Below are 23,518 nucleotides of genomic sequence, written 5' to 3' on the forward strand. Positions count from 1 at the left end.
TGCCATGGCAGGAAAGAGTAGTGGGGGGTCAAACGACCCCAGCAAGGTGTTTATCTAGCCTCTAAGGCTGTTATGGGACAGCCTTTGTGCACCTGAATTAGGGGTTCTGGTGAGGACTGAGCGAGACCTAGATGACATCTGGATACACCAGTACAAATTTCCTTGGCATAAAGGCAACTGTTGTTCACTTGGAATAAAAAATTGTCTACCTGGTCTTAATTTGGGGCTGGGGTTGGTGGGTTTTGGCAGATGACCCAAATCCTGTGCACACGGGCAGCTTTTTACCTTGTTCTGTTATGTCTTGGATGTGCCTGCTGTCATCTCCCTGCCTAGGGACAGGTATTCAAAAAGTCTGATCCTGAATTGATCCAATCTTTGCAGGTTAGTCTAACCTGGCTAGGCAGAACTGGTTTGTAACTGCACAGACATCCCAGACATATGCAGTGGCTCAGGCTAGAAGCCAGGGGGCGCTAGAGCATGCCTATCGATCCCTTCTACAGCACTGAGCTGAGGGGAGCATGGCCAGACCCCAGCAGGGCACTTCAATAAGCAGGGAATTGATAATAGTGTTCATCACCCCCTTAAAACAACAACAGAGGGACATTACCAGCTACCTGTTGATTCCACCTGTTGACTAAGGATGGACAGGAGCCAGCATGTGGTCTGCTAGCTCAGGGGTTTACAGCCTTTTAAGGAGTGTACCCTTTCTGGTGGGTATCCCTCCTGGACTGTACCCCCTGGATGAGCAGGGGGGTGTCCCCCAGCGGCTCGTTTGGGGGGAGGCATGCTGGCATCACACTCTGCTGCTGCTGCCACCACTGCCTGCTGTTACTGCATGCTGCTGCCTGCTACCGCTGCTATGCACTACCGCCTGTGGCAGCAGCACACTTCCCAAGGGCTCCTGCTTCTCCACACTGCTGCCATGTACCCACTGGGACCTTCCCAAGTACCCAGTTGACAACCCCTGTGCTAGCTAATAGACATCTCAGCAAGAGAGGGGAGGGAGGAATTTGCTTAGCAGAGAGTGATGCGGGGTCTGCCAGAGCTGCAGCTGGGGGGTGGGGGATGGGGGCAGCCCGCTGTGGAGCTGAGAGCATGCGGGCATGGTGGGGGTGTCTGGTTTATCTTAAACCAGCAAAGGGCTGGGACAGATATTGATCCAAATCAGTTAAGTCTGATATTACATCCAGCCAGGTTTATCTCAAACTCGTTTCAGCCATTTTCAAAATGGTTTATGTACTGAGCTTCTATTCTGTTACAGCTTTCAACCAGTTTTTGATCACTTAAACTGGTTTATGTGTAATGTCTGTCCCTAGCCCCTCTTTGAGGAATGCCAGGCTGAGGTGTCATAGGCAATTTAATTTTGATATGTTAAAAATAAAGCCCAAACTTCTCCCAGTCCCATTGTCCTTGGATCTGTGCATGTCTTAGAGGAACTTTATTGCAGTGGGATTTAGTCTCCTTAAGTTTTGCTGCTGCTAAGTAGCGCAGGCCCAAGTCTGGCTATTTCAGTGCCTGCAGGAAGCCATCTGAGAGACAGCTCACAGCGCCATGTCTGTTCTGCTTAACCAGTATTACCGGATTCATGCTTTCCTGGGAGAAGGTTAGTATCCACTGTCTAGGGTGATTGTATGCTTGTGTTTTTTTCTGGGATGGTTGCATTTTAAACTTACCCCAGGCATCCCATTGGTTTTTCATGGATTTCACAGACATTAGGGCTGGAAAGAACCTTGGAAGATCATAGAGTTCAGCTCCCTGCCCCAGGGGCACGAAGTCACCAGGGATCATAGGATCCCAGCAAGATAAACATCCAAATGTCTCTTGAAGGTGTTCAATGTAGGTGCTTGAACCACCTGGGGTGGCAGTCTATTCCAAACCTTGAGGGCTCAGACAGTAAAGAAGTTCTTCCTTATGTCCAGCCTGAAACAGTCATGGAGGAGTTTGAGACTGTTTGACCTTGTCATCCCTTGGGGTGCACTGGTGAACAGATGTTCCCCCAGATCCTGATGAGCACCCCTGATAAACTTACAGGTGGCCACCAGATCACCCCTGAGCCTGCACTTTTCCAAGCTAAAGAGCCCCATGGCACTCAGCCTGTCATTTTAAGGTCTGTTTTCCTGACCTCTGATCACGCAGGTGGCTCTCCTCTGGACTCTCTCAAGCTTCTCCTCATCCTTTTTGAATTGTGGAGCCCAAAGCTGGACGCAGTACTCCAGCTGCGGCCTCACCAAGGCTGAGTACAAGGGGAGAATGACGTCCTGGGATTTTCTTGAGAAACATCTATGGATGCAAGCCAGTGTTTTGGTTGCTATACTAGCCGCAGCATTCCACTGAAAGCTTATGTTCATCTTGTGGTCAATGATGACCCCCAAGTCCCTTTCGTCCATAGTGCTAGGCTCAGCAGTGCTACGCTGGCTATAAGCATGCTGCAGGTTTTTCTTCCCCGGGGGAGAACCTTGCATTTTTCAGTGTTGGACACCATCAGGTTCTCATCCGCTCATTTCCTGAGCCTGTCCAGGTCAGCCTGGATTGCCCTCCTGTCTTCTGGTATGGATGTTTTACCCCAGAGTTTGGTGTCATCGGCAAACTTGGCCAGTCCGTTTCTGATACCTATGTCCACATCATTAATGAAGATGTTAAATAATATAGGCCCAAGGACAGAGCCTTAAGGGACCCCACTGGTGACAGAGCACCAAGACAATTGACTTCCGTCAACCACCACCCTCTGGGTCCGACCACAGAGCCAATTCCCCAGCCAGAGGATCATGGTGAAGCTGAGGCCGCAGTTAGCCAGTTTTGCTAAAAGGTGATCATGGGATACCAGATCGAAGGCTTTTTTTTAAAGTCAAGATATACAACATCAATCTCTTCTCCCTTGTCCAGGTGATAGGTCACATGGTCGTAGAAGGAAATAAGATTGTTGCTGGTAGGTCTTGCTTGATCAAACCCCTGCTGGCTGTCCCTCAGGATGTTGCCACTACCCAGTCAGTTAAGAATGGTCTCTTTGGTAATCTTTTCTAAGACCTTCCCCCGGATAGAGGTCAGGCTGATGGGCCTATAGTTTGCCAGATCCACTTTCCTCCCTTTCCTGAACATAGGCACCACACTGGCTTTCTTCCAATCTTTGGGCACTACACCAGAGCACCATGAGTTCTTGAAGATCCATGCCAGGGGCTGGGCTATGATGCTAGTCAGCAGCTTGAGTACCCTTGGGTGTAAACCGTCGGGGCCAGCTGACTTGAAGGTATTCAGCCTGTCACGAGGTCAGCATTGACGGAGGGTAAGGAATCTCCCTCACCCAGGCATACCTGTCCTGTAATGGGCAGGGGTGTCCCATGGGACTGGGTAATTTGTATCAGTCTTTCACCATTTAGCAAGTTGGTTTTTTCCTGGGTGCTGGTTGTCAGCTGTCCCATCTGGTTCAGCAGGGGTCCAACGTTGCCCTTGCTTTTCCTCTGGCTCCCCACATATCTAAAAAAAAAAAAAAAAAAAAAAAGGACTTTTTATTGTCCTTGATACTTGTAGGTAATTGGAGCTCTGGCTTTCCTGGTTTGCTGTCTGCAGGTTCGGACCAGTGCAGAGTATTCTTCCTGGGAGGTGGATCCAAACCTCCATCCTTTGTAGGTCTTTCTTTTTAGATGCAGGAGGTCTGCTAGTTCCCTGCAGAGCCAAGGGGCTGCTGTGCCCTTTTGCTGCCTTTCCTCCAAGATAGGATAGGCTTTGCTTGTGCATCCAGGATCATTCCTTTGAGGAGCAACAACTTGTTCTGAACTCCCCTCCCCTTTGGGTTGTGGCCCTTCAGAGCCTTCCTGATAAGCCTCCTGAGCTTGTCAAAGTCAGCTTTCCTGAAGTCAAGGACTTCTGTATTGCTGACTGACTTGCCAGCTTTATGGCGGAAGGTGAAGGTGATCAGCTCATGGTCACTGTCACCCAGCTTCCCTTCGATCATTAGGTTGTTAATTAGGTCATCCCCCATTGCCAAAACCAGGTCAAGCAGTGCTTTACCTCTCGTCAGCCCGTCAACTTCTTGCATCAGAGCTTATCCGTGCATGAGAGAGAGCTTTGCAAGCACTCGGATTTGGCGGAGCGCTCTTCCCACGAGATGTCTGGGTAGTTGAAGTCTCCCATGACAACCATACAAGTGGAGCATGTGGCCTCGGCCAATTCCCTGGCGAACTCCTGGTCAAGCTCTTGATCCTGGGTTGGAGGTCTGAGGTAGACTCCCACCATTGTGTCCTCTGTGCCATCTTCCCCACGGTTTTTAACCCAGAGGGTCTCCAGTCGTCCACCCTGGATGCCAGTGTAGGCTTGCGGGGATGCATAGCTTTCCTTGACATAGAGCTACACCCCCCTTCCATTTTGTCCACTCGATCCCTCTTGTACAAGGTATAGCCGTCTATACCTGTGGCCCAGTCATGGTGGAGTCCCACCAGGTCTCTGTTATCTCTATGACATCATAGTTATTTGTGTTAAGCAGGAGGACAAATTCCTCCTGTTTATTCCCCAAACTCCAGGCATTTGCGTACAGGCATGCAAATGTCCCTTTGGGGGCCCTTGCCTTGCCTACAGCTTGCTCCAGGGCTGGGTCAGGGGTGGGCTCCCTTAAGTGCCTTGGCCTGTTTTCAGAACACTTTGGGTAAAGTGTTCTGGAAACAGGACAAATGTGGCATTCCCCACCCTGGGGCATAAGGAGTTGCCAGTCCTCCAGCCTCCCACAGTGCTCCTCACCCCTCTGTTCAGCAACCACGTGCATCTAACTGTGCTGAGAGGGCAGGGTGGGGTGGGACTGGAGTATCCTGTTTCAGGACTTGGAAAATATGGTCACCCCATTTCTGTCTTCCTCCTTCCAGATAGGAAAACTGGCATAGAAAAGGGGTATTGAACTCAGTAGCTTCTTGGTTCAGACCACTTAATCTGTCCTTTCCTCCAGCCTGCCCTATTCCGGAGCCCTCTCTCTGTGTGTGTCAGGGCATCAGACATCTGCCATATTGCTATTGTTAGAGCAGAAGAGTAGGATCAGAGCTAGCAGAGATCCGGTGCGTCTTGCTCTATGACTCTCTGAAGACAACAAAGCAGTTGGTTCCTTGTCCAGAGGGTACAGACAGCATATTTAGTTTCCACAGCTCTGGGGGGATGAGTGCTTTGTACCCTGATCTCTTTGGATGTTTACCCCTCAATGCATGACAAGGCTGAGAGGCCCAACTGAGGCTAATTAAAATGGTGAAGGAATTGAGCATGATCTCTGTCCTTCAATCTGAGTCAATCTGGATGAGAAGCAGCTGGTTAATGAGAGATTTTAAGCCTCCCTGTCTTGAATGGGAGTTGTTGGCAACGTTAGGGTTAATGAACACACGCTTTCAGGCTAGACTTGTCTGTACAAAACCCAGGGCCTGACAGAATCGGCACAAATAGCCTTTGGGTTTGTATCTGACTCTTGCCTCCCACTGATTCAGCTTATACGTTTGCTGAAGCAAAGCCTTAATGAACATGCCCATAGAAGGAGTGAAGCAGCCCCAGCCTGCCAGGACGCTGGTTGGAGCATCTGGGCTTGGTTTCCAGGAAGTGCTGCTGCGTTGGCTTCCGGAGGGCTGCCGCAATGCCATTAAGCAACTTCTCCTCCCAGCAGCCACACGTTGATTTTGCTTTGATTAACTTGCTGCCCACCCTATTGCTTGCAGCAGCTTAAAGGCATCTAGCTGCCTGTCCCCTGCGCTTCAGAAACTGCCTCTAGCTTAAGTGGATTGTCCCTCGTCTTGTGCTTAAGGGGCTCAATGAATTTCAGGCTGGGAAGCAACTCGTTCTTGCTTTCTCATCTCCTCCCCAGCCTGTGTTGAGGCATTGAAGGGTGCCAGTGTGGTGTGCCCTGCTGCTGTGGCAGTGCCCGAACACAGCGTGCTGTCAAAAGCAGTTTTCCCGCAGCTCCTGCCGTGTCAGTGAAACAAATGCCGGCCCCAGGACTTGACCAACTCAGCAGGACAGAGCACTAACCACTTGGCAGCCAGTGAGCTCTCCTAACTGCAGGAGGATTTGTTTCATGTTCAAAGGTTCTCACTGTTTCAGTCTTGGGAAATGAGACCTTGCCTTGGAAATGCTGCATTTTACTCCTGGGACTGGCTCTGGCTTTGGGGTATAGTGGGAGGTATATAGCTCCTACCCTCCTATAATGCCACTCTCAGAGGCTCTAGGGTGCCCTGTTGGCAGCTGATCCCTACATGATTTCACCAGGCCTGGGCAACACTGCTCCTGGCTTAGCAAAAGGAGCGTATTTTCCTCCTCCCTCCTCGGTGCCCTCCGAAGCATGGGGATAGTGGCTCGGATTTCAGTCCCTGCTGGGCTAAGCCCCTCTGTCGTCTTCGTGCCATTGACCTGCCATTCACCAAGCTGTCTCCGAGTTCTTAGTGTGAGGGGAGGTCAGTGCCAAACAAACATGCTAGCATCCTTGCCCGAGAGCTGCTGCCCATACATCTCTTGTATCCCTCGGTTCAAGGCTTTCTGATGAGATAAGCTGCTGGGCTATTTGTTTGGACATGCTCTTGTTTCGTGCTGTGTGTTGCTTGCACCAAGGCTAGTTCTTGTTGAACAAAGCGGAGATTGCAGGGTAAAGAAGGGGCAGTGCAGAGAGAATGAGACCTGCAGCACACCGTAAACCCATGGGGTTTGCAGAGTCTTCGACGGCTCTCCAGGGCTTGTTTACTGCTGGCAGTTAGAGGTAGCCTTATGTCACAAAATTTAGATTTAGCTTGGTGCTTTCCTGGCCTTTGGTGGGGTTCAGTGCAGTCTACAATAGACTCAAACCAGGGGTGAAGGACTTGGCTGGGTCTGGTTTTCCACAGAACTTGGCTCAGGAGTTGGTTTGGGTCCATCTCCCGTTAAAAAAACCCGCGGGGGGGAGCACTGTACCACTACAGTGGCAGCCATGTAAACAAGGACAATTCTACCTTGAGGGACGTGCCCTCTACATAACACTGGTTGGTGAGGGTAGTTGTCACAAACTATTACACAAATAAGTTAAAACAAGAGATTTTAATGTAGGGAAATCTATGCCCTCATCTCCCCTGGTGTCACCTATGACATACAGGATGTTCTTGATGCTTCGGGTATTGTGCCTTGAGGTTTTGTGTGAAGGTTTCAAGGGATGATGAGAAGGATTGTATGAATTCAGGGCACTGGACTCTGACCCTGGCAGTATTCCTGTGAATGACTGAGAGCCCTGTCCAAGGCGGGCTTTGTCCATCTCTAACGTTCATGATCGTGCAGATTTATAAACCGAGTTCACTGGGTGCAGACTGTATGTCTGCGTTTACTCCCCTTAGCACTTCTTTCCTGACCAATTCAATGGACATGTAGCAACTGCTTCACTGTGGGAAGCAGAGACTCCTTTTCTAGCCCCTGTAATGCCTAGATCAGGTTAACACTGTACCTTGGCATTCCCCACTTGCGATCAGAAAATGTGCTGGGCTACACAAATTCTAATAAGGGAGCTTTGCAGCCGAGTTAACAGTTTTGCGCAGTGGCTGCTGAAAAGACCCGACTGGGTCTCAGACGCTTGTGGATGAACTCCGCGCATGTTATAACCTTCTTTGTTTGGTTGCACATTATGATTTGGTGCATAGCACCTCCAGGCAGAGTTGGCTTTCGGGGGAGGGGGCAATGTGAGCAACCGCTCAGGGCACCGTGGTCAGGCGGGTACCACACATGCATGCTTGCAGCAGTGCTCTCGCGTCACGTCACCCCACCCTAGCGGATCCGTGCCCCAGGCAGGTGGAGTGGTGCCTGGTCCAGCCTACCCTCCGCCCCCAGCTGCTGCTCAGGAAGAGCCAGGCTGGGCAGTGCAGGTGGCAGCAGTAGTGCCTGCCTGCCCACCCACCTGCCTGGCACACCATGCCATTCGGCTTCCCTGCCAGGCTGCATCCAGTACCCATGCCCACCTGCCTCTGCCTGCAGCAATGCTGCTGGCGGGGGGGCACCAAAATGCAAGGTCCTCAGGGCACCAGTTTGCCTAAGGCCAGCTCTGCCTCCAGGTGACATGTGGTTGTTCTGATCTGTGTTCCTATTTTCATAAGGCATTAAATCCCACTGTGTATAAAATGTAGGATTAAGCACCATCTTATTGCCCTCCACAGATAAAAAACTGAAAGGTTTTAGCAGTGATGGGCTTGATGTCCCTTCTGCTTGTGCTGGTGTCTCCCAGCTAACCCCTGACTTAGGTCAGTGTGGGGAGAAGAGAAGCACGTGCAGTGCAGGGGCTGGCAAGGTCTGTGGGGAACTCTTCTGGCTGTTGTGTGCATTACATGCCATGTAATAGAGACATGGTGTTTGAGGGGAGGCTTGGGGGATTGAGAGCCAGTGACCCCTTCAGAGGGCTCTGTAGCTAAGGAGTCCATGCAACTTGTTCTGCTGCTCGTGCTGGCATTTCTGTTGTGTTTAAGTTCTTTGGTTCATCGCTTCTGGATCAAAAGTGGAGCATCCTTTTTCTCTCCTTACCTCTTTGCATCCTTTCCTATAAAGACAGTGATGCAGACCTTGGTGTCAATGGGAGCCCAGCCTGATAAAGGATGAAGAGGAACTCAAATAATCCTGGGAGTGTCTCACTGATGGTATGAGTACATCAGGGGGTGGGCAGGTACCTTTCGAGAGAAGAATTTTCCTGACACCAAAGGAGGGAGCCTGTTTTTTCCTCCTAATCCTGGGTATCATTCCCTGAACACTTCACATCACCTGCATTTAACCTTAAAAGAGTAACTGAAAAAATGCCAATAGTGCATTTTAATTGCATATACTTGGGAATTCTCATCAGCATCTTTTTGGGCAGGTAATTGGATATTTGGACTAAGTGTACTTTTCCAGGAAAGGTATTTACCTTCCACAAATATTTTCTAGTGTTATGTTAGAAGCTAAAACTCCAAGGACCAAAAGCCTTTCAACTGAAAATGAGATTTTTGAATGCTTGAAATTTTGTTGCAGTTCAAAACGTGAGCATCTTGAGACATTTTCTGACAAGGTAGGGTTTTAATGCTGTAAGTTCTCTCCCACCAAGGGGTTGAGTGATGGTTTAGTACCTGTTTTTTTTTTTTTTTAAACAAAAGGGAGCCGAGAGAAATCTATTTTCAAAGGTTATCAGTAATGTTGGTAATTAATGCATCATGTTGTCAATAAACCTGATTAAAATGAATGTTATTAAAAACTGAACAGTTATTTGAAAATATGTATTTTAAGAATAATTCAGTTTCCATAAGAACTCTTAAAAAAAATTATGACAATGCTGGATTTGTATCACCTTGAGAGCTGCGGATCACTTCTAGGTCAGGGGTAAGGCAGAGGGCAGGCTCAGTAAGTATTGTTGCTCTCAGAACTGTATTTGCTTGCAGGATAACCTGAGCATTTCAATCTCTAGGGTTATCATTACTACTAAATTCCATGTTAATTGGAAGGACTTGCATCAATTTGTGCTTCTTGAGCATTTTTCAGCTCCGGATTTCAGAACATTCATTGACTGAGTCTAGCCCCCTTTTCCTCGCTGTCCCAGTGAGGCAGAAAGCTGAGCCCCAGAGGGGCAATGTGGTTTACCCATATTTACAAAGTGCCTGAGTATACAACCCAAGGCTCCTACCCCACTGCTCTAACCATCTGGACATGGTCTCCTCTTGAAGAAGCAAATAGAAGCCTGGAATAAAAATGTCTTTGTCGACTATCCCACCCTGCAGGTCAGACTATGTACTGGAGCTGGGGACAGCAAGGGATATGGTGATGTGCTGGGTTGCTCAAGTGAGAGAGACACTTTGAAGGAACAGTGAAGCGTGTCCATCTGGGCTCCAGACTTGCTCAGGTGGGTGCAGACTGCTCATTGCTGCTAATTTACCGGCTTCCCCTGACTGAGGAACAAAACTACCACAAGTGGGTTGGTCTGCAGGGAGATCCCAGCAACACTCCCTCCCACCTCTCCCCCCTGCCCAGGAGGCTGTCCTAGATTTTTCCCTTTCCCTCAGCTGTACTTATACCTCAGAAGCCGGGCAGCTTTGCAACAAGGAAGAGTCTGACACAAAGCAAGACTTAGCTAACATGATAACTTGGCGTGTCCCCAGGCTATTCCGACCCTTGCTAAATGGACTTAACATTGGCAAAGCTCAGCCCTGCAAAGTAGCTGAGCACAGCCAGGCACCTGCCACGCTGCAGCCAGAGCGAAGCTTCAGCTCCACGCACCGGCTTCGTGACGTCCCAAGGGACCCCAGGTAAGTGGAAGGCAAAACTCCACCTCACTGCTGACAAAACAGCCTTTCAGGAAGGGCTAGTCATGGGCATCTAGCTCAGCCTGCTGAGATGCAGGGGGTAGGGAAAAGACCCATGAGGAAATGATTAGTGAGGGAGTCTGCAGCAAACTGTGTGAGATCTGCTAGCTGAGGTGAGAAGAGCTGCAGGACTGTGTGGTCTGTGTGGGGTGTCTGGGCCAGATGTGTAGTTAGGGTGTAGTTCCTGCTGTATGGACTCTTGCTACCTTCGTGGTGCTGTAAAGGGGAGAGCAAGGAGTTGGGTTTGAATGGGGGAAGGGTCAATATTGGGGGGATGAGTCCAGCACATTCTGCTGGAAGCTCACGCTGTTGGGTTGGAGTGAGAGTATGTTCACACAACAGCCCCAACAGGGACTGTGGTGCAGTGCACATGAGCAAGCTTGAGTCCCAGTCACTCAGGCCTTGTGAGCATGGAGCTCAGCAGGTGTTGCAGGCTGTTGAGCTGTGTGCTGCCGCAGCTCCACTGCTGTTGGTTTGTGACCTAGTGAGCGTAATGGTACCCTGCATACCAGACTTCATGCGGCTGTCATCTCAGTCGGGGTGTTGAGTTCCTTTCCTCATTTTCAGTGTGAGTTTAGTGCCTGCTTGGCAGCACTGGAGAATGAAAACCTCCTTTTATTCATAGACAATGCATGGCCAGCTTCCCTCTTCCTCTTCTTTTGCCAACGTGCCTAACTCTGAGCTGGAAGGTGAGGGCAACTCACTCTTTGTGGTCCGGTTCTGGTTATTTATTTATACTGCAGTAGAGACCCCAGTGGAGATGAAGGCTCCATTGTGCTATCTTTTGTACAAACACAGCAACTCTCCCAAAAAAGCATATAGGTAAGACAAACCATGCAATGAGTGAGAGGGGAAAGAGGCACAGAGGCCATGTCCAGATGTGTGCAGATGTTTGGTTCCCCAGGGACAACTAACAAGGGTGCATCTTGTGCTGCTGCTAGTTGTCCTCAGGGAACGCCCATACCACGCATGCTCTGGTGCGTGGCAGGTTACCTTGGGTGCGGTAGGGGAGGCTGGGGCTAGCGCACAGTTTCTGGCCCCAGCAGCCTTACCTGGGGTCCTTACCCCTTGTCGCTCCTGCAGCTGGAGTGTGGCTCTGGCTGGCCAGGCTCTGGTTTTGGGCTCCACATGCACTGCCCTACTTTTTTTCTGTGCCCTTTTTTTTGACCTGGGGATGTTACCAAGGTCACCCAGGCAGGCAGAGAGAGAACCTCATCTCCTGAGTCCCACTGAACTGGGTTGCCTCAGTTTATTTCTTGACCCTGCAGTAGAGACCCCCAACCAAGTAGCTAATTCACACAAAGGTGGTGTCTTGTGCTGGGGAGACTTGATTCTTTTTGTAAAGTCTGTGGCCCATTTTCCAGTTCCCTTAATTTTACATTATCCCGCAGGGGGGTTTAGATTTTGGCAGCTTGGGGAAAGACAAAATCACATAGTGGGTCCTAAAAGTTTCAGATAGTGCTCTTCATTAAGCCTCTTTTTTGGAGTTGGTAGTTTGCTGTTTCTCAAAACCTACATCTCCATTCCTTTCCTTTAAGGATATGTCCTTCCCGTGGCCTCACTCCACAGCCACGTGAGGCAGTGCCACATGACATCAAATTCTGGCCTTGCCCTTTGCACCCAGCTCACGAGGGAGAGAACACAGCACAGGCTACAGTGCCACCAGGCTTTGGGTGGAGGCCAGCAGCTCACGTCACGTTTGAGTGATACTCCCCCTCTGAGGGCTGAGCAGGAGGTGGTGTTGAAACGTGACTGTTCTCTCTATGCAGGAACTAAGCCCTCGGGGCAAATAGACCTGTTCCATAATTAATAGCAGGAGCTGTTACACTACTGAAGTACAAATAGGAACAAATGTTAACTGTTTTTTCCTTCAACTTTTTCATAGATATTCTTACCATTTCCTTACATTTCCTGTGCATCTTCAAGACTGCTCAGTCTTTCTTTTAATGGTTCTCAGCATTTTCAGACTCAAGGCACCCCTTATTAGACTTAATGCACCCCACGGAAAATAACAGCTTTTAGTTTTCACCAATTTTTCACTACAGAAAAATAATATAGCAATTCTTCAGTCCCAAAAACTCATCGACCACAACAGGTCAGAATGGTTTTGACACTATGGATTCCTCTTTGAAATCTCTGGGTTTATGTAGTGCATCATGTTTGCACACCTAACAGCTAACATTGCATGGCAACCTCTGGCAGCCTTGAAAAGATCTCACGGCACCCCAGGCTGTCATGGCATCCTGGTTGAGAATCGCAGCTTTACGTCTTCTGAAGGAATCCTTCTTCCGGTTGGATGGAGTTTCTCTTTAACCAGCCAGGGGGCCACAGTTAAGCATCCTGTGTTGTAGACTTATACTCAGGCTGGAGGCACTGTAGGACCAGAAGGCAGAAGCTTCGGATAGGGATCCCTATTCCTGTCTCCAGTACTACACTACAAACCCTTTGCGTTTCTAAGGCAGGGGAGCTCTTTGTGTGGAAGAACTTGAAGAACCCATCAGGACTGGGCATTTTAGAGAGGCCCCCAGTTTCAGGCAGGGTTGTCTTTTAATAAGAAGTAAAAGCTGGGGGAAAGCCCATGGCTCTCTGCCCAACTGTACAAGGTAAAAAACTTTTTCCTCTGTTCTATGCAGAATCCGGGCCCATCGCCAGATTCCAGCAATCATTTGGAGATTACAGGGAAAAGCAAACGTGTCCTTCACTTAACTGCTTAAAAATGTATGTTAAAGCAGATGCAAGTGGACTGGGGAAGATTAGATGCTGTGAATCAAAACTGATTTCCCTCTATTAGAGAAGGACCTCAGAGATCAGACTCTACCTCACTGTAGTTTGCCCACTAAACCCAAACACTTTTTTTTTTTTTTTACAGAAGCAAAGAACAAATGAGCCTGGAGGAGGATTGGGGGATTTCACTGGGTCCAAGTCTTTGGATGGTTTTGAAAGTGTTGAGCCAAGTTTTGCAAGTCTTCCTTGCAGTAGGTAGTAAAAACATTGCCGTGATCTAGGCACTTACCAAACACAGTCATTTTCCAATAATCTTGCCATCTATGGTGAAGTGAGCAGGTCAAGAGAGAGGATAACAGCACATAATAAGTACATAATGCAGCTGCACCATGACGAGGGTGGCCATCATAGAGGACAATCTGGTTGTCCTCTCTAGGTACAAAACCAGACACCTTTTTTTTTCTCTTGAAGAGAGACAGCAATCCCTATTCATGTCTCCAGTACTACACTACAAACCCTTTGTGTTTCTAAGGCAGGGGAGCACTTTGTGTGGAAGAACTTGAAGAAGAAAAATACTACTATTTCTCTTCTCTTGACAAGAAAAATGGAGGACATAAAGGCATCAGGTTTCATATCAATAGAGGATAGAGTAGCAGAAAACTGGAATGCCCTCTATGATTGGCCACCCTCACGGTGACTGCAAGCAACACAGAAGAAACAAGAGTGTTAAATATGAGCAGGGGAGGAACCTTGTCAATTTGCTCATGATGCTCATATCAGACAGCAGGGACTGCACCAGAAAAGGTATGGGGTGACGGTGAAGCTGAAAAAACGGGGAACAAGGCTGCGAATACTAGCTGAGTGGAGGGGGGCCACAGAGGTGGGGGACAAAGAGACTGAGGTAAGCAGCGATTTCTGTGTCAGCAAGGGGTGAAGAATCAAATGCAGAGGGCTACTGTGTGGCTGAGGTCTACTTCAAGTCTTTCCCTCCAGTCCAGTTCTCAACCTTTATCTGAGAGTTAAGGAGTTTCCCTTCAGGAAAGGAGAATGCGTTCAGGATAATTTGGAAGAAAAGCATGCTCCTTTGGGTAAAAGAAGGGGAATGTATAGAACTTTCTAACAAGTGTGATATGGGTCAGGCTGTAGTCCACTAGAAAGCTTATGACATGCCCAGAAAAAAGAGCCCAGCCAACTAAATAGAAAACATAATAGATCCCTTTATCTGACCTTAGAGAAAGGAGTTGTACTGATAAGCCTGTTTAGTGGGGCTTGGAACAGTCACTATCAATTGTTTTTCTGTTTAATTGGCTTATTGCTTACAAAATTCCTTCCAGAAATACTTTTTAAGGCAACACTCTCTTGCATATGACCTTATAAAATGCTAATAAAAAAATTAGAGGCACATTCTCCCCTAGTTATCTATTTTACAAAGTCTGAGATTTCCTGCAAGGATCAATCATTTTGGATGCTCAAGTTTTTGAGATGCACAGCTTGAGGCATCTGGAAAAGACCTTCAGAAAGTGCTGAGTATCTGCTCTGTGAATCGGGCCCATTTAAAGTGTCTCAATCTGGGCACTGAAAATCACTCCAGAAAATCCTGATTATAGATTTTGTTTGGGAGCAAAGGCTGTTTTGCCAAACATAACACAGCAATTCTGCCAGGATTTGAAACAGAAGATTTGAATTTTCTTTTAGCTAACAGTTCCCAGCAGTGCTGGGATCCAGACACGGCAGCCCTGAGAGTGAAACTGATGAGAATAGAACATGAAACTGACCAGAATAGTTCTACTGTCCAAACTGAGATGACTAAAATAGACAGCATAAATACAGCAGTTTTTAAAGAGCTGATGATCAGGATTTGGAAGTTTCTACTATTGCAGGTTATAGATGGAATCCATGTGACCAGCTGTCAAGTAAAAAGACACCAGTCAATTTAGAGAGAGATTGTGGCAGTGGTGCAATGTTGATTACTGCTACTTATCACAGAATATAGATCGGATAAAATACAATAATGATGACTGCCTCACAGGAGCAGGGGTAAATTCATCAGCCAGCTTAGCTGCCCTCTTCCTATACAGGCATTTTCCCAGGTGTATTTTCTTACCTCCTTCTGCAACATTGATCTGGGTTCATGCATTTTAACCAGATGTATATATCTTGCATCTTCTATCCTTTATAATTGAGAATATGAGAGGGTAATGAGTAATGTTTAACCTTGGTGCTTTTTCTTTTCTCTATTTCAGCACTCTCTAGTAAAAGCAAATCAATGGGAGTCTCTGTATGCCAGGAAGAATTGATTTTCAGATCAGGTTTTCCTGGGATTGAATAGATTGGAAAGCTCTGTGAGCTGTTGCTTCTGCTTTTTCAGAGATGCTACCTAATTAACTATTCCCACTCTACTTGCTTCAGCTTTCCAAGAAAATGTGTATCATAAATTTAATCAGTGTTGTATAATATCCTTTTGGGCAGCTGAACCGGAAACTTCAAAGGGCTTGGTATAATTTAGGGTGTCTGATTTTTGCCTGCTTGTAGTTGGGGGGGCATGTTGTTCAGAGGTCAGTAGACAATGCTATATTTTCCCAGTGCGTGGGGCATCATCAAATGTTTCCTTGTGCCTTGGGCTTCTGGGAATGTGGCCTTGTGCTGGTTTGTACTCACATTAACTAAGCATCTCACTGCTAGAAACCGTGTTGCTTCCATCAGCCTTGTATAAGAGGGAAGTCAAGGGACTGCAGACTTGGCCAGTTCTCGCTGCTAAACAAACTCCATTCTCAAGGTTGCAAAATCTTTTTCCTGTGCCAGAAGTAGAAACAAGCAAGGCCCCCTGCACCACTCAAGAATGTATCTGAAGCTGTGAATGGGGTGATATACCTTTCCAGAGTGACTGGAGAGCAACTTGGAAGCTAAACGTAGAACACATGGGGGCAGGTTGACCAAACTGCTTTGAGCCCATGGGTCTTTGGGTGAGCTCCTCATTCAGAAACAGCATGCACAAGGGTGTCACTATAGGCAGTCTCCCACATTTTAAAAGGCTCTAAGAACCGATTTACATGTAGCCTGAGACAACGATGGTTTCAATTTGGCTGTGCAGTGGTTGATGGGAAATTAATTGGTGGGTCTCTTATTAGAAAGATGTCCCTAGTACAAACATCACCGATGGCCTTATTTGACTCTTTTATCTTTTCTGGCAGAGAGAACAAGGACTGAATGGGATATAGGAGCTGTTTCTTCCCTCTTCTCCTTAGCAGTGTCCCTGTCCTTTAGGTTAGTGGTGAGTGATACAGATAGAAAACTGTTCTGTGGGTAACTAGAGGATTTAGATCTCCAGGGGGGTCAAGCCAAACCATGTATTGCCTTCAACAACAATGATTTAACTTCCCATGAATTCCCTACCTCTCACCTGGACAATACATCATGTCCTGCTTTTGGACCCCTGGTATGTAAAGTTTCTGATGCTTTATTTGAGCAGCCTGTGAAAGTCAAAGCATTCAGCAGCTAGTACATTTCCCTTGTACTCATTACTGGTCCACCAGACTGGACTATCGTTCTCTTGGGGGCAGACATCCTGGATGCCCAGTACTTTCTGCTTCTGTTCTGGCCAGAATCCCAATGCAAACTGTTCTTTTTCTACTGGTTATGGTAGTATTTTGCTTCTAGCAGGACCCCGGAAATGCAGAGACCTTTCTGAATATCAGCACCAATGTGTTTGCTTGTTGGGTTCTGTTTCAGTTTGGGGTAAGCTGTTTTCCGCAGGCTGCCTGCTAGATACTGTGGTGTTTTCTAGCACTGAAAGATAGAGCTGTGTGAGGCTTCAGACCGTGCTTTGGATCTTTGGATCTGGAGAAGTTTCAGACACTTTGGTGTCTGAAGTAGCACGTCTGGATGGAAGCGCTGGCTTCCTTAGGCTTTTCAAAGTGATTCGGAGCTTCTGAAGCGCTTCGGAAAAGCTTTGGACCTGCTTCAGGGATCCAGCCATAGGGTATAATGGGGAATCAATGAAATATCAATATCTTTGTTGTTTTTTGTATGATTTAGATGAAATGTGCAGGGATGGTAGCCTGTGCTGAAGGCATGAAGCCTGCCAAGTTTCAAGAAGGTTAGTGCAGGGGTTCGGGGGAAACTGCACCCCAAATTTCTGAAAGCAAAACTCATGTCACAACTATGCATTACAACATAGCAGGGTGAAAACTGCAGGGGTGGTGGCCCCTGCTGAGGCCATGAAGCCTGCCAAGTTTCAAGAAGATCGGTGTAAGGGTTTGGGGGGAACTGCACCTCAAGATGCAGACAAGCAAAACCTGTGACATGGGTGACACTGCGTGTGTTAAGGCGCTTCAGGGTGAAAGCTGCAGGGATGGTGGCCCCTGCTGTGGCCATGAAGCCTTCAGCTGTCAAGGAGATCGGTGCAGGGGTTTGGGTTCTGGGGCCCTGCACCTCCAGCTGCTGACAGGCAAAACTGTGTCTGCCTTGGGGTGGAGAGGGGAGACACTCCTGCAGGCCTGGCTGCTGAGCTACTGTGTTAGCAGTTACCAATCAGTCATGATTCACTCGGGGACCAGCTCAATACACAGTTGCAAGGGTAACCAGTTAATTAGCAATGATTAACATCTACAAAACCACAGACTAAGGAGAGGAAACAATCAATACAGACAATCAACTGCCCCAAGCCAGAGACAGTCAGTCCCACAAGCACCCATGTCACGAGTTTTGCCTGTCAGCAGCTAGGGGTGCAGGGCCCCAGAACCCCCCTGCACCGATCTCCTCGACAGCTGGCAGGCTTTGTGGCCTCAACAGGGGCCACCATCCCTACAGCTTTCACCCTGAAGTGCCTTAACACACACAGGGTCACCCATGTCACGAGTTTTGCTTGTCAGTAGCTTGAGGTACAGTTTCCCCCAAACCCCTGCACTTATCTCCTTGAAACTTGGCAGACTTTGTGGTCTCACCAGGAGCTACCACCCTAGCAGTTTTCACTGCCCTGTGTTGTAACACGTAGATGTGACATGAGTTTTGCTTTCAAGAATGTGGGGTACATTTCCCCCCAAACCCCTGCACTGATCTTCTTGAAACTCGGCAGGCTTCATGCTCTCAGCAGACACTACCACTCCTGCAAGTGTCATCCAAAGAAGACAAAAAACAGCAAAGTAATAGATATTTCATTTATTCCCATTATACCCTATGGCTGAATCTCCAAGGCGGCTCTGAAGTTTCGTAGCCACTTCATCCGGATCAAAGCGGGACCCCGGTCTGGAGCTCCGGGTTGGATCCCTGGCATCTGAAGCAGCCAGATCCGAAGCCGGATCAAATAGCTGCCTACTTGCAGAGGCCTACTGAATGAGCTGCACAGTCTGGAGACTCAAAGTCTGGCTTTTCTATTGCAGTTGGGATACATACCACAATGCGCCAGCTATCGAATAGTGACTAGGACCCTGGCATGTTTTAGGAGCTCCAAAATTGATGAAGCTTTACCTGGGAAACACACATGTATATCACAGCACCTCTGGATACTTCCTGCCATGGAACAGCTTGAAGGTCACAAGCATACGTTCTGGAGTTGCCTGTGGTTACAGACACCCCTTTACTTCATGGCCTGATGCCCAGAGCTGTCTGCGGCATCCCACTCTCACTTGCAGAGTTCCTTATCTATACCAAGTTCTTCTTATTTCTCTACTGCGACTCTCTGTAGGAATCTGAGTAGGTCAAATGTGCACAAAGGAGCATGGGTAGTTTAACATCCAGGAGAGGTCTGTTTCCATCTTCAAAGCAACCACAGCAGAGGCAGCTCCCAACAAATCCACCCCAGGTTTTATACAGTGCCTGCTGGGTTTTATTGCTCTCATTATAAGAAGTTATGGGTGACCTGTATGGCTGGTTTCTGATGGACATTCTTGCAAAAATGGGTCTCAAGTTCCACTCAGGTTTCCAGCCAGAATAGGCACATTCAATAGTGTTGGCCATGCTTCCTCTTCACCTAGAGTTTCTTAGGGCTAACTCCAGCCTTAGTGAAATTGGGTGCAACTTCCCTTCAAAAGAGTGAGAGCTGCATCCCCTTTATGCTAAGACTGAATTTGGTTCCTGATGCCTTATACTTAGCCTCCCAGTGACTTAGGACATGACAGAAGGGCGGGTTCAGCATGCATTTCAGGTTGAATGAACAAAGAATGGAAATGGAGCATTAGCAAATAATCCCCCTGGGAAAACAAGAAAGGAAGCAAATGACAAAAGCCCTTGTTGTACAGTCTTAATCTGATCCCGAGCTGCTTTGCTGTGTAGTACCCACACCTTGGTAGAGACAGGATTAACCCACGGTGAGCCACCACCTCTCCAGTAACAGCTGTAGCCAGCCAGCCCCATGAGTTGAAATCAGTGATGCTCTCCATTTGCAGGTGTACTTGCTGCAGGTACAGGATGCAGGTACAAGATCCTACTTTGCTTCTCCTGACTCTGAACTGGACCCACACTGTACATCTACAGCATGGCTCTTCAGGACTTTCTCTCTCTATGCAAGCTTCTCACATGATGACTGGTTTGGATGTTGCCAAGGGTTGCCTCAGATGTGGAGGTGGATCAACCTTGTTTGAACTCCTTTAATTTCTTTTACAGCTCTGCAGAGAGAGTGACAGTGCATTTTATAAACCGGGATGGAGAGAAACTCACAGCCGTAGCCAAAGAAGGAGAGAGCTTGCTGGATGTGGTGGTGAATCAAAACTTGGGCATTGATGGCTTTGGTAGGTGCAATGCAGTGATAACATCCACCCTTGGGGCCTTACACAAATGTAGAATAACCAATAGGCAGCTGGGACTGTAAGGGCATCTTTACATGTGCTCCGGGGTGGGGTGCACCCAGCCACAGAGCAGGGTTCTGGGTGTAATGATGAAATAGGATTTCTCTTGCTCTTTTGGTTGTCATCTGTCTTAAAATGTATCCACCTGGGGGCTAGGAGTGCATTTATATACCCAAAAAGCAACCAGCTTTTCTGGCCCAAAAACCTTACAGAGCATGAACATGCTGAGTGGAGCATGGGTTTCATATGATTTCATACTCTCAGTTTATTTAAAAGGCCAGAATGGCAGTGTCTTTGCAAGCTCATCAGAGCTGGCACCCCAGTAGCCAGTATTAATGGATCTATTTCTTTATTTGAATGTATGACACATCCATAATTGATGTAACGTATCAACTCTGAAACCTCTCAGGGGATCTTCTCAGATATGAGGCACTAGGTTGTCAGCAAGTGTTCATGAGGGTAACTCCTTGGCTTCCTCTAGAATCTCTCCTGACCCACTAGACCTGGGGATAGATAGAACCTGTCCTTCCCACGGTTCCTTACAAGCATCTGTCTCCTTCTCTTGCCTGTCTTTGATGTACGGTGCTCTTTACCTGCAGGTGCATGTGAAGGGACGTTAGCTTGCTCCACTTGTCACCTCATCTTTGAGAGGGATGTCTTCCAGAAGCTGGATGCCATCTCAGACGAGGAAATGGATATGCTGGACCTGGCCTATGGGCTCAGCGACACGTAAGCATTCCTGCCTGTTGGAGCCAGCACTCAGAAACCTGCCTGATTTGTGCTCCGGAATGGGAAAGTTCTGTTTAGCTCATCTTAGTTCTGTCTTAGTTCTCTCTCTTTATAAAGATAGGACACTTGCCATTTGGTGGATGTGATTTATTTACTTTGAGTGGGTATTTAGAGAGTTTTCCCTGTGAAAAGTGCAGTCGCTGTCCACCAGCAGCTGGCCTGCTGTATGATCTCTGGGGATATATAGAAGGGAGCGGACATTACCAGTGGGTTCTGAGGATGTTATTCTTCGCTACATGAAATTCAGTCTCTGATGTCTGCTTTTCAGATCTCGCCTTGGGTGTCAGGTGTGTGTTAAGAAGTCGATGGATGGTCTGACTGTCCAGGTCCCCATGGAGGTATCTGACCTCAGGAGGCAGTTGGAAGTGGGAAAGCAAAGTAAACAGTAACCAGCGTTGGCGCCTGCACTAAGGTCTTTTATTTAGGCGTGGTGGTGGAGATGATGTTTGCTTCTTTTCTCTTTTTAAGTCTGTTATATTTCATTAACTCAGTGAAGCCTTGTAACTAATTTTTCATTCACGCATGTAGAACTTGATTCAGCATTGATCCCTGTTCAGCAAAGCTCTTACTTAAACACTGCTTAATATTAGGAATTTAAGCACGTGCTTAGAGTTATGTACTGAATACAGATGGAATCAAGCATGTGCTTAAGTGTTTTGCTGAACTGGGGCTGCAGCAAGCATCTACTCTGCAGATGATTCTCATCCTTGAAAGTTAAGGATATGCCACTTACAGTCAAAGTTGGGAATTTTTCTGAGCTGACTATTTAACTGTAGAGAGCTTTCCCAACTTGAAGAGGTATGACTGTGTGCTGATTGTCTTGATGAAATAGTTTGTTAGTTTGATTAATAGCAATGTATCAATAACCTTTAAGATTCTGTTATTTTATAAAGAAGTTGAACAATTTTTCCATAAGCATGCTGTTATGCACTAATGTTACTAATTTCTCCAAATATCAGTTGCTTTCCTGATGACTGTAGCACCATTTATCTTGAAATAAAAGTCTAAATATCAGGTTTCTAGCCCAATGACATTTGTTTTTCAGGTATCAAAGTAGTAGTTGAGACCACAATAGAATTATTTTGGGGGCATAAATATGCAGTTGTTTTATCCATTTAACTTGTCACGCTCATTGGATTCTCCCTTGATGTTTGAGTGCGATTTCTAAACTAGCTGTCTTAGCTAGCCACATAGTTCAGTCTGTAACCCATTTTTTCTCATGCAAAATCCTGCTGTGGGATTTTTACAGATATCTTTCTCACCAAAATGGATTTTGTTGAAAATGCACAATGCCTTTAGCCAGCAGTTCCAACATAGCCCCTCCCCTGTGCTAAGCAGTTTAGTAACACCATAACATATTCGCCCTCATTCGCTGATAAAAGAACCTATTTTCTTCTGCAATGTGGTATTTGATTGTGGAAGTAACTTTTGCAGGGCTTCTCTGGGGTCAAGAATTTAGCATTACTAAAAGAGAAACTGGCTGGACATGTCAATGGAAAAAGTGTTGTGATGGGGGGATAAAAATTCCTGCTTTGGGTTAGAGGCCTAATGATTTCGATTAGAGATTAAGATGAGACGCAGTTGATGGGCAGGGCAGTGTGCTCCCAACTGCCAACTGCATGGTTTCTTGCTCTTTCCTGCAAAGTGTGTTGTGCCCGATATCTGCAATAAAGCTGCTTCTCCCCCACTCTGCGCAGTTAATCAAGCTTCACACCTGCAACCTAATCCCACAGAGTTCGTTTCAGATGCTTACCCCAGCCAAACCAGTTTAAATGTCTCAATTTTTGGAAGGTGTATGAGAAACAGGCTGGGGAACTTGTGGCCCTAGGTGAGAAATACAATAAAAGTAGCCTTTCTTATGCTGAACTGCAAGGTTTGGCCTTGAAACCAGAGGCATTTATGGGAGATAACAGAACAAAAAAGTTAGACAAGCTTTTCAGATTCTCAAATAAGCTCTCTGACTGATCTTATTTTAAATGAGCTGATGTTTCAATCCATCCTGTCTATATTAAGATAATTTGGTGTCTCAGCTATTTTTATCTCTCGTATGCCTCGTTCTTGCCCTGCATTTATAAAGATTACACTGTTCGTAGAAATGTGCTGTGCCAGCCGGGAGTGTGGAAGGGGGAAGGGTCTTCTATGCAGCAACTTTTTTACAGAGAAAGTGATGTCCACAGGGGGATTTTTTTTGTGCACTTATGTTAACGGTAAAACAGCCTATTTAACCAAAATGTTTCATGTGCCAATGATTTCTAGACTTTGAATCAAGTTAAACACCACTAAGGAGAATACTGCTAATAACAGTCCTTTAGGTTTTACTCAGTTTGCTTTTTGCACTTTGCTGCCCAGTGAGGGAGGGAAGTACTACTGTTTTACAGATGGGAAATGGATGCACACAGAGGGTATTTTAAGGTCAACTTTAGCTGGCTTCACTAGTGGCTGGTCCTTTCTGGTGCCTCAATCTGAGCGGCTGAGCTGAGAAATTCGAAAAGGGCCTCATTATTTAAAATAACAGGATTTTCTGAAAATTGGGACTGTTTATGGGCATCTTAAACACTGGGGTACCCAAATGATCAGTAACTTTTCAAGGGCTTTGTGCCCTGAAGTTAGGCATCCTTTGTCAAATGGACTGACTCTTAGCTTTGTTGAGCCCTTCTTCCCTACTCCCTGCTTATTGCATGTGTGCTTTTGCCCACGGAGAATAAAAAAGAAGTTGTTGTGAGAGTTTAAGGAGGCTTAAGAACATCTGGGACTTCTGCTACTGTCAAATCAAAACTATGAGGCTGGGGTAGTTAGTGCGGTCACCACAATTCAGCTGAGGCTATCTATCCGTTAGCAGTATCTGAAAGCAGTTCAACCCCTCTCTTGTAGCAGCCTCTAGAAATGCAAAAATGGAGTCCACTGAGAAGAAACCACAGATTGTTCCTTCCCTTTGCA

The 23,518-nt window shown here is 47.1% G+C and overlaps 1 protein-coding gene across 1 annotated transcript; it reads left to right on the forward strand.

Moving 5' to 3' along the window:
- Positions 1-10,019: 10,019 nt before the first annotated feature.
- On the forward strand, positions 10,020-21,589 carry LOC149858175 (adrenodoxin-like). The gene is made up of 4 exons (XM_090060165.1): positions 10,020-10,229; positions 19,611-19,735; positions 20,392-20,521; positions 20,850-21,589. Exons 1-4 carry the CDS (start codon positions 10,060-10,062, stop codon positions 20,968-20,970), a joined length of 546 nt encoding a protein of 181 aa, XP_089916291.1. The 5' UTR covers positions 10,020-10,059; the 3' UTR covers positions 20,971-21,589.
- Positions 21,590-23,518: the final 1,929 nt, after the last annotated feature.

This window comes from Crocodylus siamensis, chromosome 8 (genome assembly GCF_052110815.1).
Source record: "Crocodylus siamensis isolate JL-2025a chromosome 8, ASM5211081v1, whole genome shotgun sequence".
Taxonomy (NCBI): Eukaryota; Metazoa; Chordata; order Crocodylia; family Crocodylidae; genus Crocodylus; species Crocodylus siamensis.